Below are 18,516 nucleotides of genomic sequence, written 5' to 3'. Positions count from 1 at the left end.
CCCCTTAAAAATTTTATGGATGTTAATGTTTCATCTCTTGATTTTACCAAAATAATTAATAAAAATACCCAGTCAACTTTTTTTTGGGGGGGGTTATGGTGGGGAGATACTGGGAATTGAACTGAGGGGTGCTTCACCACTGACCCATATCCCCAGCCCTTTTTATTTTGAGTTTTGAGACAGGGTCTTGCTAAGTTGCTTAAGATCTTGCTAAATTGCTGAGGCTGCCCACTCAGCTTTTTAAAAGGGAAATACTATATAGCTACCAGTACCAGTTATGAGCTTTTTTGTTAGACTCTGCCTTCTGTTGGTGTAGCTCACACAGAGCTACTTACCTACTTCAGACCCACATCTAGGCAATAAAATAACACTGATATGACTGACCACCTTATCTCAGGAAACCCAGTTTTCTGCAATTCTCACACCTGTAAGGCCACAATTAATAAGATTTTTGGCTTTTTTGAGCATCTGCTGTGAACAGAGAACTGTGCTGAATACAGTTCTTTAACTGTCATTCTTTTCCGTTAATGGGGACTGTCTTACCGTCAAGTTGGCATTGGCAGAAGGAAGGTACCAAATATCTGAATGTGTTTTGGATGCTGTACAAATTTAGTTCAGTAGAAATGATCACTGCCCACCAAGAATGCACAGTTTCAAAGGAAGTATACCACAAGGGCCCAATGGTCAAAGAAGGTAAATGTGTATAAAGCTTAGGAAAATTTCCAGAGACTATCATTGCAATTTCCTAAATATTTTCAGTATAATATGTGGTACTTTTTTCATACTTAAATCAGTTAGTTCATATTAAAGCTGCTTTTACTAAACTGCTTTGCAGAGATTGCCTAACAGTTTTAATTTTGATAATAAATTTGCTAATGTTAATATGCATGCTGTGATGTTCTTTGGAATGTCAGAGTTCTTTCTCACTTTTAATGCAATGTCAAAATTTTATTTCTCGTCTTTCCTGTTGGTTTGACTCTTGTGTTTGTGCTTTCCACTTTACAGGCATGCAGTATGGTGAATATGTTAATAATCAAGCTAGCTCCGCACCAACTCCCTTGTCATCAACTTCCGATGATGAGGAAGAGGAGGAGGAGGATGAGGAAGCAGGTCTGCTTTAGCTTTACACCAGTCTTTGATCTTTTCCTACTCTAGTTTTTTTCTTTTATTTCTATATTCTTAGCCTTTTAAAAAGTATCTAAAGATTTAACAAGATGAACTTAACTTGGCTTTGGGTTATAGAAGGTGGGGTCACTTGAAATAAAGTGTTTATTTAGTTTTTCCTCCTTTGGACATCTTTATCATTTTGTAAGTAATAGGGTTAGAATCCATCACTCATGATTGTGGAGTATTTTCTTCTTTCAGAAATGCATTTCCTCCCATGTCATGTGCAAAGGAATGAGTCCTGACTCAAGCTCTTGGCTGATGATTGCTATAGCTTCCTTAGAGGAATATGTTTTCTGCTTTGCATGATACTTTGTTCTAATGAAAATGAGCCATATGGATTTTATAATAGTGATAGAGAAAAAGGACAGTGTTTTATGATGTCCTCTAGGTCTTTTTTTATCAAGTATTTAGAATGTCCACAATTTGTAGTTGTTTTCCTGATCATGAAGTAGTAATTCATATCACAAAGTAGTAGTTCATATCATAAAGTAGTTGTGCGTATAGTTATGTGTTGCAATCTGTTTAATATCTTTTTCTGCTTGATAGAGAGAACATTGCTGAAAATTAAGTAGTTAATCCCTCTATTAATTTTAATAGTTGTAGACTGACCCAGTAAGTGTGACGATCTTTCAAATTACTATATGTAACCATGATTCTCCTATTTTTTTTTAAATGATGGGAGGCTTTGCTCTATAAACAGTTTGTTTAAGCAGAAATTTCTATTTTCTGTGTATTTTTAAAATATTCATATCTTATTACATGATTTGAGATGGATAAAAATAGAAAGTAGGGGAGTAATTTTTCTTATTTTAAATATATAATTACTCATTTATCTTTCAGAAATTTTTATTTTTTTAATGTGATTTTGAACTTAATTAAAAGTTGCAAAAAAGATTAAAAGAAACTTTATATACACGTTATGCTGGTAAACCATTTTTGCACCACTTGGTTTATAATTCTGGATTTTTTTCCTACATCATTTGAAAGTGAGTTGTTGAAAACATTGTGAACTTTACTTCTCTTTTAGTTAGTGTTTTTGTTGCTGTGACTATAAGACCTAACCAGAACAATTTTAGGAGGAAAAGTTTATTTGGGGCCTCAGAGTTTTAGAGGTCTCAATCCATGAACAGCAGGCTCCGTTCCTCAGGGCTAGAGGTGAGGCAGAACATCATGGGGGAAGAGTGTGGCAGAGGGAAGCAACTTACATGATGATCAGGAAGCAGAGAGAGAGAGAGAGAGAGAGAGAGAGAGAGAGAGAGACTCCATTCTCCAGAAACAAAATATATACCCCCAAGCCACGCACCAATTCCTTCCTCTTCCAGCCATACCCTACCAGTTCTGTTATCTCTCAGTTAATCCCTATCAGGGATTTCATTTATCCTCTGAACCTTTTTGCATTGTCTCACACGTGAGCTTTTTGGGGACACCTCACATCTAAACCATAACAACCCCTGAGTACAAAAGTGTGTCTTTCCTATTTATAAGGACATGTGTTACATAAGTATAATATAATTGTCAGCAAATTGAGCACTGTTAATATAATAATATCTGCCCATAGTCATATCTCCACAGTATCTCAGTTTGATCATTTATAGCTATTTTCATGGTCCAAGATCTAGTTCATGATCATGCATTGAATTTAGTTGTCATGTCTATTTAGACTTTCACAATCTAGAACAGTTCCTTAGATTTTTATTCTTGACCTTCACATATTTAAAGAATATAGGCGAATTATTTTGTGAAATATTCCTCAATTTAGATTTGCCTTGGGGCTGGGGATGTGGCTCAAGCGGTAGCGCACTCGCCTCGCATGCATGCGGCCCGGGTTCGATCCTCAGCACCACATACCAACAAAGATGTTGTGTCTGCCGAGAACTAAAAATAAATATTAAAAATTCTCTCTCTCTCTCTCTCTCCTCTCTCACTCTCTCTTTAGAAAAAAAAAAAGATTTGCCTTTCCTCATGATTAGATTTAGATATTGCATTTTTTATGGGATTTTTAAAGTATATTGTGTTTTCTGTGCATCTTGTCTGAGGCATCAGATGTTAATTTGCTCCCATATTGATGACTTGATCTTCAGTTATGTAGTTTAGGTAATAATCTGCTAGATTTCTCTACTATAAAGTTAACTACTTTTCCCTCATGAAATTAATAAATAATTGTGGAGAGATTCTTTGAGGCAGTATAAATATTCTGTTCTTTATTAAATTCTCACCCATTTGTTTTGGAATTCAGCTGATGATCTTTAAACTCTGATAGCCCTTATATTGATGAGTTGGATTTGTATTATAAAGAAAAGTCATTGTATCCATTTGTCCTAGTCATTGTATCCATTTGGCTAGGAATGACTCCTTCAAAGTAGCCCTGATATTATTTTCAAATATTCCTATGAATCTTTGAGCAGTTACTTTAAGTGCTTTAAAACCACAGTAGGAATTCCAAACTCATCTTGTGCTTATCCTGCTGTGATCCTGGAATGAGCCTTTTCTCCAAGTAGTCCTGGTTTCATTCGTGGAGACAGGTATTTTAGAAATCAAGATCTGATTGCAACATGTACAAAGCTTGACTCAAATCTCTGCAAAGATAATTGATCAATCAAGAGGTTCTTGTCTTTTTTCACTCCCTGCCATATTTGTAGTGCTGTTTGGGATAAGGAGAGCAAAGAGAAAATGAAGATCATTTTGTGAGTCTCATGCTAGTATTATTATGTATTATCTGCTGCATATGCTTACTCCTTAGTTAGCCCTGTTGAGTGGCTATTATTTTGAAACCTGTTGGTACTAATAAGGAGCAGCTTAGATATTGTTTATTTTTTTCTTTCAACTTCATGAAATTTGGCTTATGCTTTTTCCATATTTTATGCAAATTATGAGGAACAAAACCCTCAAATTATATGATTAATTTGAAGTTGGGCAAAACTAGTAAATATATTGGTCTTTTTGTTGACCCACATTGGTTGTTTTTCAGAGGGAGAACAACTGAAGCCTTCTCTAAAAGGTTTAAATCATTCTTTATACTTTTCCTCAACTTCAAGGATTCTGAACTTTTCTTTTGATCTGTTCTATTCCTTGCTTCCTCAAATTTAAGCTTTTTTTTTAAATTTTTTTTCTCCTTCCCCTTTTCTTCTTTCAAGCTATGACATAGAGCCATTAAAAGAATGAGGAAAAAGTTCCTCGTAAGTATTACATTTGTACTTGTCCCCCATTTGGCCTTAGAATTCTTGTTGTCACCATGGTGAAATTAAGTACATCTTGAAATGTGTTGTAAGTCAGGATTGAAAAAAAAAATGCCCTTGTTTATGGGAGGATATGAGTAAATAGTGGGATAATTATAAAAGTACTCATCCATCTGAAACCAGCTTCCACATTGAAAGCAATAGAGGTTAAAAATCTGAAATCTTCAATACTTCAAAACACAGACCATTTTCAGCACCAACATGATGCCACACGTAGAAAATTCTACCTTTACCTCATGACGGTGACACTCAAACCCAGGCCCACTAAAAATATTATTTAAATTATCTTTAGATTGCATAGAAGGTAGACATGAAACGTACATGAATTGTGTGTTTAGACTTGGGACCCATCCCTAAGATATCTCATCATGTATATGCAAATATTCCACACTCAAAAAAAAAGAAAGAAAGAAAGAAATCTGAAACACTTTGGGTCCCAAGCATTTTGGGTAAGGATTGATTAACCTGTATTTTTGAATGGTATCATAATTCTAAAAAGCAAAGGCCAAATAGTTTCTGGCTTCTTGAAATGTGTCATAATTCAGGATTGAAAAATACACTCTTGCATATGAGAGGAAATGATTTTCCACAGGTTTATGAGAAAAGTTTCACAAAGGATTTGTGATTTGAAGGGATGAATAGGAATAAGCCATGTGGGGAAAGGATATGTAATGTGCATAAATAAGGAAAAATTGGCATATTCAGGGCTATGAGGAAGGAGTTTGTTATGGTTTTCTCTTAAGGTAAAAGGGAGAATGGTACAGGGGTATGTGGGCGATTCAAGTGAAAGACAAGCGTAAGCCAAATCTTGAAGTTCCTGAAGTACAGTGTTGAGTCATTTAGTTAGACTCTATTCTTTAGGGCATGGGAATTAGTGAAAGTATTTTGAAGCATGTTCAAAGTGTTAACATAGAAGTTTCATAACGTGCTCTCTTTGTGTTTTTAAATTTACAGTTCTGGTTGGTTTTGGCAGTGATGGCATGGCCTAATGAGAATGCATTAATCTAAATAATAAGATCTTATAATTTTTGACTCTATGTAGTCTAACTTAGTGATTTTTCTGGGTTTATATCTGTACAGTTTCTTTGACATTTTGACAGGTTCTAGGATAGAGCTTTGTACTTAGTCTTTTCTTCAGAAAGTGAATTTTAAAGTAAACTAGCAAATTTAAAATTATTCAACAAATAAATAGAATTACTATTTTCATAAAATTGATATCTTTTAAAAGTTTATAGCTATGGCATAATTAAAATGGGCAGTATTTTTAATGTTTACATTTTATTTGACATGAAAGAAGCTAAGTAGCATAATTAATAGTATTATGATCTTGAAATAATTTGATATATATAAGCAATCTTTTATCTTTGGACATTTTTTCCAAGAATAATTACTTCTTTTTTTTTTAAATCACTTCTTGATATTTACATCTTGAAAAGTTTTTCTTGAGCAGGATGAGTGACATAGTATTTTTATAAGTTTTATTGAGATAATTTATATGGCATAAAATTCAACTGCTTAAATTTTAAAGTTAAGCAGTTTTTAGTATTTCACAAAGTTTGTCAACCATCACTTCCATGTAATTCCTGAACATTTTTATCACCCCCAAATAGAAACTCTGTAACTGTTAGCAGTCATTTCACATTCTACCCATCCTAGCACACAGCTCCAAGGAGCCTCTAATCTACTTTCTTTTTTTCTAGATTTGCCTGTTTTGAACATTTGATATAAATATTTCTTACATGCTTTGTTTTTTGTTTTGTTTTTTTGTTACTGGGCTTCCTTAGCATAATGTTTTAATTTTATGGAATGTATCTGTAATTCATTCCTTTTTATTGCTGAAAAATATTCCATTAGGTATATGTATCATCTTTTATTAATCCATTCACGAATGATTAGATATTTAGGTTGTTTCTACTTTTTGACTATCATGAATAATGCCACTATTGAACATTTGTCAACAAAATTTTATGTAGGTTTATATTCCACTTCTCTTTGAGTGAAATTTCTGAGTCATGTGGTAACTCCATATTTAACCTCTTGAGAAATTGCCAAACTGTCTCCCAAAGTGGCTGTACTATTTTTCAGTTGCACAACAGTTTAGTCTCTCCGCATCCTTGCCAAAACTGTTTACCAGTCTGTTTGGTTATAACTATCCTTGTGGATATGAGGTATTATCTCAGTGTTTTAATTTTCATTTCCCTAATGACTAGGGATGTTGAACATCTTTTCAGGTGCTTATTGTCTTTTTGTTTATCTTCTTTTCAGAAATATCTTTGGATATTTGTCTTTTATTGAGACATGAGTGTATATGTACGTTTTTTTTTTCCCTAGATACCAGACCATGTTAGACAAATAATTGCAAATATTTTCTTCCATTCTGTGGGTTGTCTCTTTCCTTTTCTTTTCTTTTCTTTCTTTTCTTTTCTTGTACCAAGGGTTGAACCCAGGGGTGCTTAACCACTGAGCCACATTCATACCCTTCTAAATATTTTATTTAGAGACATGGTCTCTCTGAGTTGCTTAGGGCCTCACTAAGTTGCTGAGGCTGGTTTTGAACTGGTGATCTTCCTGTCTTGGCCTCCTGAGCTGCTGTATTACAGGCATGCGTTGCCATGCCTGGAGGTTGTCTCTTGGTAGCTTTTAGAGCTCCACTATTTTAAAAATTTTTGTTGAGATTCAGTTTATCAATTTTTCTCTTTTGTTGCTTTTTCCTTTGAAGTCATATTTAAGAATTCAATACTTAAGCCAAAAATTATGAATATTTCTATATTATAAGAGTTTTATAGATTTATGGTTTTAGCACTTATATTTAGTCTGCAATTCATGTTGAATTAATCCTAGTATAAGGTATAAAGAAGGAGTCTAGCTTCGTTTTTCTGAAGTATTTGTTGAAAAGAAAATTTTTCTTCTTTGAAATGTTTGGTAAATTGTTTAGTCTTCGGTAAAATTTACATAACAAAATTAGTTATTTTAAAGTATATAATTCAGGGGAGCTGGGGTTGTGGCTCAGCGGTAGAGCACTTGCCTAGCATGTGTGAGGCACTGGGTTCAATCCTTGGCACCACATAAAAATAAATAAACAAAATAAAGGCATTGTGTCCATCTACAACTAAAAAAAATTTTTTTGAAAAGTATATAATTCCGTAGCATCTAGTGTATATACAGTGTTGTGCATTCACCACATCTATCTAGTTCTAACTTTGTGAGTGTACTAAACCAAAAGAAAACACTAAATAGTAATTCCCAGTTTCCCCCTCCCCTCAGGCCCTAACAGCCACCAATCAACTCTCTTGACTCTATATACTTATCTATTCAGGATATTCATATAAAAGGAATCAGACAATATGTAGCCTTTTGTGTTTGGCTTCATTCACCAGCATGTTTTCAAGGTTCATTACATTGCATGAATGTATTAGTATTAGTATTCCATTCCTTTTGTGAATGAATACTGTCCCTGATGGAGATAACACCATGTTTTGTTTATTCATTCATCTGTTGATGACTACTTGGATTTTAATGTCTTTTTTTTTTTTTAATGCTATTACTACAAGACTGCCCCCCACCCAAGTACTGGGTGTTGTTGGGAAATTTACCACTGAACTATATCCATGTCCCCTTTTGTTTTATTTTGAGACAGGGTCTCACTAAGTTGACCAGACTGGCCTTGAACTTGCTATCCTCCTGCCTTAGCCTCCAGAGTAGATGGGATTACAGGCATTGTGAGATTTTTGACCTTTATGTTAACATTTTTCTTTAGTTATAAATTCATAAATAGAATGAACAAAAAGGAAGAGCCATTCTTTCCATTCTTTATTAAGAAGAATAGCATACATATGCAACAGTTTTCTGTTTATGACAAAGAAGGCACTTGGTAAATATGAGAGCCCTCCATTCATTACTTATTTTATAGCTCTCATACTTTATAAGTGGCTTCATATCTACTCTTTCACTTAAACCTTATATTTTGAATAAATATAAACTATAAAACCTTATATTTTGAATAAATATAAACTATAAAAATCTTGTTGTATAATTCTTATATTTATTAAAATTCCTTTCATTTATGTTACCTTATTAAATATATTAGCTATTATTTACTCCCCATTTTGCAGATGAATAAATTGAGGCACAGAACAGCTTAGTAATACATAAGGAAGCAACACAAGCCAAACAGCTGTGCTGAGTTTTAAAAGTCATTAAAATTTAGTTATCTTAAAATATTGCAATACTAATAATATGCATTTAATATCTTGAGATTTAGTGGACATAATCTTTAAGGTGTGGATATATTAATACTTCTATCAACCTAAATGTATTTTTGTGTATTTGACAACTTTTTAAAAATATTTTTTAGTTGTAGATGGACACAATACCTTTATTTATTTTTTATGTCGTGCTGAGGATCAAACCCAGTGCCTCACCCATGCAAGGTACACATTCTACCACTAAGCCACAACTCCAACCCCCGTTCGACAACTTTTAATAGTTTAATGTCTGTTCTCTAAGTTACCTGTGTTTACCTGAATTTTATATCTACTCAACAGCTTCATATTCTCCCTTCTTCACACATTTTTCTTATTAGCAGACCTTATGTTTTTAAACATCAATCATTTTACTTTTTTACTAGAGTCAGGAATTTTCCTAGTTTAGCACAAATCTCTTTTTCAAAATTGCCAGTAACTGCTGTGAAAGTTTCATTTTCAACTTAGCAGGTGTTTTGATTTTCCTTTCAGGTGTTGACAGCTCTTCTACCACAAGCAGTGCTTCTCCAATGCCCAACAGTTATGATGCCCTGGAAGGAGGCAGCTACCCGGGTAACTTGTTTTATGCTTGCTTGATGTTCATTTTTAGTCATCAACTATCAATTGCTCTCAGACATGATCATGTATTATACATATTTAGTAGATTCTATTTTTACCAGAGAAAAGGGACATTTTCCTGGCATTCATATGACAACTATGAAGATTATTTTTGGAAGACCTGAAGAAATTTATTACTGTTATTTTTTGTTAGTTTCCTTTTTCCAAAGATATTTAATAGTGTATAATTTTCAACCATATCTGGAAATAACTATTCATTACATAAGAATACATAAATAGTGGAAAGTATTAAAGGAACTAGTGAATTAACTTATAATTAATAGTCATTTTATTATTATATTTATACTATGGTTTTCCTTAGTCTCCTGTCTCCTTTCTGACGACCTAACAAGCACCTGACCTTTTTCTTTCTCTCTCCCCCCTCTCTCTTTGTTCCTAATGACTTCAAACTTCATGACTAACATATCAAATAAGTCTGATATACATCTTTGTTTCTTATCACTTTGATTAATCTAGGACAGAGCATAACTGAAGTTGGAATGTTCTGTTATTCACACAGTACCCACTATTGTTATGGTAGGAATCAGTAGAAAACTTTAATCTCAGCGTAGTATAAAGTCCCTCATACTTTTTGAAGAATACCTGAATAAACTATTCAGTCCTTGTGGCTAGGGAATCAGTAGTTGTGTGTTTATAAGAAGTTATAAACCACTCCAAGAGCAACCACTATTAACAAAAGTCATAGGGGAATTACTTCATTCACTAAAAGATGAATACTACAATTCTTTAGTATTTTGTGAGCTCTGAATTAACCTGAAGGGAAAAGTCCCTGTGGTATAGTTAAAACATCATGACCTGAGAGTCAGATATTGGTTTGTTTGTATTAATTCAATCAACAAATTCTAATCTTATAATGAATTGTGCTTTGACAGTATGTTAGTGATCTTGGACAAGTTTTCTAGCTATTTATACTGCATTAAAATGTGATAAATCTGTGAACACTAATAGTATCAAATGACTTGAAGGTTACTATATATCCAGTACTAGGATAGATCTTAGGAGTACAGAAATGTATGACGTATTATCCTTTCCTAAAGAAGGAGAGAATATTTAAACTTCTGTCTTCAAGACTCAATGTTTATTTCTTATACTGATGATTGTTTTCATATTAAGGGATCCTTCTACCTCTGTTTCCATCATAAGCAGGTGATCTAAGGAATCTACACTGCATTGAAGTTATGACCCTTGAATAATCAGGAAAAGATGATAGTAGAATGTTAAGGAATGTATCCTCAAAGTTAGAATCAACAAAGTGAATAGAAAGATGTGTTTCGTCAAGAAACTTTTTAAAAACAAATTAGGTCAGATGCTTTTCAGAAAATGTTTTAGCAGAGTCTGATTGCTAATGGAGAGTACCATTTTTATTTGATAAAAATAAAATGATTACACATTATTGAGTTGACTTTAAAATAAGACTTCCAGTCAGTATACCAAAATGTTAATAATGGTTATATAGTAATTTTTTAAGAGTTTTTGTTGTTATTTTTCCTGTATGATATTTAAATTATAAACAGTTTTATTCAAATTTTAGTTTTTGTTTTAAATTTTAACGAGGAAAAGAAACTCAGTAAACATTTTTTTTTTAACTTGGCATCTATTACGTACCAGATATTGTTCTAGGAGCTGGACACTATTCTAGACACTCTCATTCTTTATTCATGGTTCACCTATGAAAATAACTTCTAGGAGATTGTAGAAATATGTCAGTCTTTCCATGAACATTATATAGAAATGGCAGGGTCAGATAAAAGACAACTTAGAAGAGTAGTAGATGCTCTTTTTTTTTTTTTTTTTTTTTTTTTTTTTTTTTTTTTTTTTGCTTCTTAGTCCTAATACTGCTAAGAGAATTAAAACAAAAAGGTAGGAGATATATATCTTATGTTTTATATATGTATATATATAAAACATATCCATGTTTGTATTATCTGATAGAAGTACCAACTGAATGGCAAGGATGTGGGGAGAAAGGCACACTCATACATTGCTGGTGGGACTGCAAATTGGTGCAACCAATATGGAAAGCAGTATGGAGATTCCATGGAAAACTTTGAGTGGAACCACCATTTGACCCAGCTATCCCACTTCTTGGGACTTAAAAACAGCATACTATAATAACATAGCCACATCAATGTTTATAGCAGCACGATTCACAATAGTAAAATTGTGGAACCAACCTAGATGCCCTTCAGTAGATGAATGGGTAAAGAAACCATGATATATATACACAGTGGAATATTATTCAGCATTAAAAGAGAATAAAATTATGGCATTTGGAGGTAAATGAATAGAGTTGGAATATCATGCTAAGTGAAGTAAGCCAATCCCCAAAACCCAATGCTGAATGTTTTCTCTGATAAGAGGATGCTGATCCATAATGGGGCTGGGGGAGTGGAGCATGGGAGGAATGGAGGAACTTTAGATAGGGCAAAGGAGAGAGAGGGGAAGGGAGAGGCAGAGAGTAAGAAAGATGGAATGAGATGGACACCATTACCCAAAGTACATGTGTTAAGATACCAGAGACATGACAAATTGTGCTCTATATGTGTACTATGAATTGAAATGCATTCTGCTGTCATATATAACAAATTAGAATAAATAAATAAATTTAAAAAAAAAGAAATACCAACTGAAAAACTTGGTGAAATTATTCAAAATATGGGATGGAACCATATGTAAAATGAGATTAGCAAAATATTGATAATGATTGAATGCCGCAGTTTGGCTGGGCACAGAATCAGGAGCCACTCACAGCTTTGTAGATTCAAACAGCAATTCTTTATTCCCAAACTCACACCGGCCCTCTACAAACACGTTCTGGGGAAATCCACGTTCTGCTGCCAAATTCAGGTACTCCACCAGGCTTTGAATCCCAAATACTTTTGAATTCCAACGGGAACTCAGGCAGCAGGATACGCCCTATTCCCAGCAGGAATAATCTTAAACCTGGAACCGCCCTAAACCCAAGGAGTGGGATACTGCCTAAAACCTGATCCGCCCTAATCCAGTAGGATCCTTCTTAAACCCGGATCCACCCTGGTCCTTGAGCAGGGTCACCTTTCTCAAACATACATGCAATGTCACTTCAAATGTCCATTTCCACGAGTTCTTCCTCTAAGCAACATGGGGTATGCTGGCAAGGAAATTTCGATGTGGCATTCCTACTTGGCAATGGCTCTCAGCAATTGAAGCTGGGTAATAGGCCTGTAGACTTAACTTTGCTAATTAAATTTTTAAAAGTATACTTTAAGTTGCCTGCTCTATTAATAGGAAAATCATTTGTTTTTGGAATTTAATCTTAGAATTAAGGTTGAAGGATAAAAGGAAAGAAGAAAACTAGGAGAGGCATTAAAAAATTTAATTGATTTGGTATACAATTATCTGCCTTTAATTTAGTTTGATTTTCTTTGGTTCAGATTCTAATCTCTCTGTGTTTAAAATTTCTCATTGTAAAACATTGTGAAAAGAAAGGGGAAATGCCAAAGGTTATGGCTCACCCAGGAATCAGGTCTTTATAGAGTCCTGATTTTCCTTTTTTTTTGCCTTGGCTAGATGTGCATTCTTCCTCGGCCAGCAGCCCTGCTCCTGATCCAGCCCCTGAGCCTGATCCTGCTCCAGCTCCAGCGCCAGCACCAGCTCCTGCTGCTCCTCAGCCTTCAAAAATGGCTAAGCCTTTTGGCTATGGTTACCCAATTCTTCAGCCTGGTTATCAGAATGCTGCAGCACCACTTAATTCTGGAGTACATCCCAGTAGCCAAGGGTATTCTGGATTTCAGCAGTATCCTCAAGTATGTATATAATCCTCATGTACAGACATTGCATTTCTAAAATTTGTAAAACTTATCACTTCTAATAAACCCTTGATGATCAAATTTTTAAAGAAGTTAAATCTTGATAAGGACATTCGCTCTGATTTTTATTTTCTTGATTGTATCTTTAGTTTTCAGTCTGCAATACACAGGTGTTAATTTTATAGGCAGGGAATTAAAGTGAATGTTAAGTTTTTTTTTTTAATTCCATATTATTATGCTGGCATTCTCCATAGGAAATGACACAGGAGAATGTGGTTTAGAACTTACTCTAGTCTCTACCCTTCAGTTGAAGAACTCTTTATGGCATAGAACTGACCTGGTGAGAACCTTGGTGCAGGCACAAGCTCGTCAGTTCATGTGCTCATTGACTGCCACCAGGACTGACTTTTCTGGAGCCACCTCTGGAAGATCATATTATCTTAATCATATAAGAACAGTAGATATTTCACATTTATTGAGAGGAAATGACATATAGGGAAATGATTGAAATGGTGTAAGCATTTCTACTTATAATAAACCATTGTTAGTAGATTAACTTTATAGAAATTTCATCTTATGGTGAACTAAGAATTAAACTTTGACATAGGAAAATCATTTGTTTTGGGAATTTAATCTTAGAATTAAGGTTGAAGGGTAAAAGGAAAGAAGAAAACTAGGAGAGGCATTGAAAAATTTTATTGATTTGGTATACAGTTATCTGCCTTTGGTTTTGTTAGGTTTTCTTTGGTTCATATGAAACACTGAATATTTCAATCTCATCTGACTTGTACTGTACGTGAATTCCCATTTGGGGTCATAATTTATTATTTATTTCTACACTTTAATGAGGAGAAAACCAAATTTAAAGAAAGGATTGGTTCTTAGAAATGTTGGGCAAGCAAATAAAACTTATTTTGAAATAGTAAGTGGTGTTCCATAATAGCCTTTGGGCAAGACTCAGCAAACTATGACCACTGGGCCACATCTGACCTGCCCCCTATTTTTGTAAGAACACTTTATTGGCATACAGCCATGCCCAGTGTTTTGTATAACTGTCTATGATTGCTTTGGCGCCATAGTGAATAGAGCAGAGTAGTTGTGCCAAGATTGTGCCTTTCAAAGGTTTACAGTATTTATTGTCCAAGCACTATTAATCCATCTAAGATTTTATTTTGATATATAATGTAAAGAATCAATCATTCCTTCCTACCCCATCCAAATGGTTATCCCTTAGTTCACTGTCATTTATTTGAAAATCTTCTCTTACTGATTGAATATCCCACCTTTATTTATCTCTTAAATGCTAAACTTGAATCCACTTTTGAGCTTTCCCTTATATACTGTTACTGACCCGTGTGATCTTTTTTCCTTTATCCTTTACAGCTCTATTGAAAACTTTTTTTTATTATCCAGTTGTTTTTTTCCTTGACTTCAACAGCTTCAGTTACTTTTAACATTTTGCTAGACTTCTTTTCATCTCTCTCCCCACTTCCTTTTCTTCCTAAAGACTTTGAAGCTCTTGGGGGAAGGTGGTCATTTTTGCATAACCACAATAACACTATCACAGCCAACAAAATTAATAACTTCTAAATGCCATTTAAAATTCAGTGCATATTTAAATTTCCCTAGCTATTTTAAAAATACCTTTTCACACTTTTTTTATACAAATCAATATTTGTTTATTTTATTATTTATACTTGTTTATATGTCATGCTTTTCATTGTAATTTAAAACATTTCTATTCATGCCTTTGATCCAATGGGAAAACTGGGTCAGTTGTCCTATAGAATGTCCCGTATTTTGAACCTGACTCATTGCTTCCTTGTATCATTTAACTTTTCCTCTGATCCATATTTCTGATATTTTTTAGAAGTTAAATCTAATAGTTTCATAATATTTAGATTTATTACTTCATGTATTTATTCATTTACGTGAGAATATGATATATTTAATGATTTATGCCTCATAATGATATCTGGTTGTACCACTTGTAGTGCTAGGATTAATTAGAGCATCATTTGATGACCTCTTTATCACTGTATTACGCAGTTTATTACATTAAGCTTTTACCTATTGGCTTTGTTAATCTGTTGATATGTAGGTATTATCTATTCTAGGTGACCATTACCTGAATTATTTCAGGATGGGTGGTAAATAGTGACTTTCCTAAAATTATCATACAGTATGTATTAGCTGGAATTCTGAAGTATATTCACGTAATAGAGCACTTGGTACCTGTATAAAGAAATGTGGGAGATCTCTAAATGTAGCCACAGAATTATTGCCAGGACTTTTTCTTGGATTAAAAAAATAGGGCCATAGTTGGAACAGTATATATTAATTTTATATTAATAAATATAAATAATGGCAGGATTAAATAAAAAATAATAATAAATAGTTAACTATAGGTAGAGAGGTTAAAATGAAATAAAATATCTCTGGATACACTTGATTATGATGTTTTGGCATTAAAATTATATAAATATCTTTACTGAAACTTATTAAGTCAAGAAAGATTAAAAGCAATTCTTAAAGATTAAAAACAACATTATCAAATCAGATACATTTGAGACACAGGAACAGAAAAATTAAGCAAAGCAAAACTCATTGAACACCATTGTATATTTCTATGGCATCATCTCAGTTTTTTAAAACTGTTAATTGATAAAAGTTGAAAACAAGTAAGCATTTATCCTGCCTGTCCATTTCAGCTATATTCAGGGAAACCACATTCTTGATGTTGAATGGCATGTTTGCTGAAATATTGTTGTGAGACTTAACTTTGCTAATTAGATTTTTTAAAGTATACTTTAAGTTGCCTGCTGTATTAAGTCATTCTGCTGTTCTCAAGACAAATTTAAATTTTCTTACCTTCTTGATTTTTTCTTTTTGTTGAACTCCTCCTATGTCTGGTATATGAAATTTGATTCACATTTGTTCTATTGTTCTTTTGTTTTGTTTTAATTTTGATCTTTCAGCAGTATCCTGGTGTCAACCAGCTGTCCTCTGGTCTAGGAGGATTGAGTCTTCAGAGTTCTCCACAACCAGAAAGCCTGAGACCTATAAACCTCACTCAGGAGAGGAATGTTTTACCCATGACTCCTGTTTGGCCTCCTGTGCCTAACTTGAACTTAGAACTCAAAAAGCTAAACTGTAGCCCAGAGTAGGTATTCATTTCTTTTATAATCTTTCTTTATGTAATATACCTTAATGAAAACATTGTATGACTTTTAAAAATAGCTGAGCTGATGGCACATGCCTGTAATCTTAACTACTTGAGATTTTTAAAAAAATTTTTTTAAAAAATATGTATTTATTTTTTTAGGTGTAGGTGAACACAACACAATGCCTTTATTTTTATGTGGTGCTGAGGATCGAACCCGGGTCCCGCCCACACTAGGCGAACGCTCTACCGCTGAGCCACAATCCCAGCCCCGATACTTGAGATTTTGAGGCAGGAGGATCACAAGTTCCAGGCCAGCCTGAGTAAATTAGTGAGATCCTGTCTCAAAGTAAAATTTAAATAAAAGTAGGGGTAGGGATGTAGCTCAGTGGCAGAGGACCCTTGGGTTCAATCCCCAGTACTGAAAAAAAAGGTAAAAGTAATATGGCATTAACTTCCTGACTGGAAGTTCATGTGGACTTTTTTATTTCACTTTGTATAGAAATAGATGTAAAATTTAGTTTAAATTATCTGAGTTATCTCTTCCCCTTCCCATCTCTGTCTTAAACCTGTCCCTTTCCCCCATCATCTAATGTGAGGCAATTTATCTGTTTTTGAATGAAGGGTTTCAGTAATCCAAATGTAACTAGAGTTTTTCTTTTCTTAAATCTCTTTTTCACCACTGTTTGTCAGTACTAACTTCTGATATTTTTTAGTAAATTGGAACCTTTAAAATTTTATTCCCTTCTTCAGGCTTAGCTTGAAAAGGAAACAGACCTCACTTGTGAAATCCCAAGAATAGATTAGATAAGATTTATCTCTGATTTTTCTTTTCCTACTCGATATAGAATATGAAAACCATTAACCCCCAGGCTTATTGATCCAGCCTGAATTTAAACTTGAACTTCCTTCATCGAATGTTTCCTTAACTCCTAGAGAAGTTTAGCTGGCAGCCTCCAAGTCTTGGTGATTTGTCTGTGTGGATAGTTCAACTAGCTCCAGTCTTGGGGCCTCCCAGGCCACCTCCTAGATCAGATGTTCTTGCTTCTGAGAATAGGTTATTCCTCTGGCCCAGATCATTTGGGGGGGGGGGGAGATCATTTTTAGAAGACATTCTCCTGCTCTGGATTTCTTCGCCTCACAAAGTAAGCTCTGATTCACAGAACATCATTGTCTTCTTCCTTGTATTTGGGTTAGGAAAATGAGTTCTCTCTTTTAGAACCATTATTTTCCTTTTCTTAAGGCAGTAGTTTCCAAGCATTCCGGGGGGGGGGGGGGAACGGGACTCCTTTTTCATCAAAGTCTTGTATAGAATTCAAATATTGAAAACAAAGTGAAATTTCTTCGAGGGTTTCCTCGCCTCTCATTCATACCTCATGCTATCACCAACACCCATCAGTGACTAAAGCAGTGCTACAATCTTTTCTATAAAAGCATAGGGCATCTTGGATTAGAGACTGACAACAGCTGCCCATCCTTTTGAGTGTAAGCTGCTATCATATTGATTATGGCCTTGTATTATGAAAGGTTAGGCTTTTCTTAAGTAGATAAATAAAGTATGTATATGTATAAGAGATCCCATAGGTAGGGGAGTGGTGTATATGTTTCCTGCTTGGTTATGTGTGTTTTTTTTTAATATTTCTTATCAAAATAAGAACAAGTAATTGGGAGCACAGGCTTTAAAGTTGGACAAACTTAAGTTCTTACTGAGGTTCCACTAGTAAGTAGGTAGCTACAATACAGTACAACAACTTTTTTAACTTCTCAGAGTCTCAGTATTGTCAACTATAAAACAGAATACAGGTTAAGTATATCTTATCCAAATACTTGTGGACCCAAGCATTTGCACAGACTTTACTGCTCGAGCGTCCCTAATCCAAAAATTAAATTCTTCAGTATCTGCAACTTTTTAAGCATCATCTTTATTCAAAGTTTCAAATTTTGGAGCATTTTAGAATTCATGTTTTTGGATTAAAAATCTTCAAACCTGTAATAATGGTACCTACATATTAAGATAAATCATCAATTCAATAAATATTTACTGAATACCAAGTTAATTAAGCACAAGTCACTGTTTCCAAGTATTTGGGATAGAGTTGTAAATAAGCAAAGTTCCTGATCCTCATGGAATTAGAGAACTTATATTAGTGAAACACAGGGTTATGTGAGTGCTAGAGGGTACTTGTCTTAGCTGAGAAGTCTGTAATTAGGTTTTCACAAAGAGATAACATTTGAGTACAGGTCTGCATGGAGTGAGACAGCAAGCCACAGGACTTCTGGGA

At 34.0% G+C, this 18,516-nt stretch overlaps 1 protein-coding gene across 6 annotated transcripts in view; it reads left to right on the top strand.

Annotated features, from left to right (window-relative positions):
* Positions 1–18,516, top strand: part of SEC24B (SEC24 homolog B, COPII coat complex component) — an 86,533-nt gene that overhangs the window by 44,203 nt on the left and 23,814 nt on the right. For 3 of the 6 annotated variants that reach the window (XR_014023341.1, XM_081304643.1, XM_081304647.1), the window contains exons 4-7: positions 1,006–1,110; positions 9,137–9,217; positions 12,833–13,068; positions 16,050–16,234. Coding sequence is in view for 5 of the 6 variants with exons in the window: in XM_081304643.1 (XP_081160769.1) it covers positions 1,006–1,110; positions 9,137–9,217; positions 12,833–13,068; positions 16,050–16,234 (607 nt within the window). In the remaining variant the exon portion in view is untranslated. The remainder of the gene's footprint in view (positions 1–1,005; positions 1,111–9,136; positions 9,218–12,832; positions 13,069–16,049; positions 16,235–18,516) is intronic. The other 3 variants (XM_081304644.1, XM_081304646.1, XM_081304645.1) reach the window with 3 other exon arrangements.

Source organism: Spermophilus citellus (genome assembly GCF_964194105.1).
Source record: "Spermophilus citellus genome assembly, chromosome: 8".
NCBI classification, from domain to species: Eukaryota; Metazoa; Chordata; class Mammalia; order Rodentia; family Sciuridae; genus Spermophilus; species Spermophilus citellus.
This window is presented reverse-complemented; position numbering and strand designations above follow the sequence as displayed.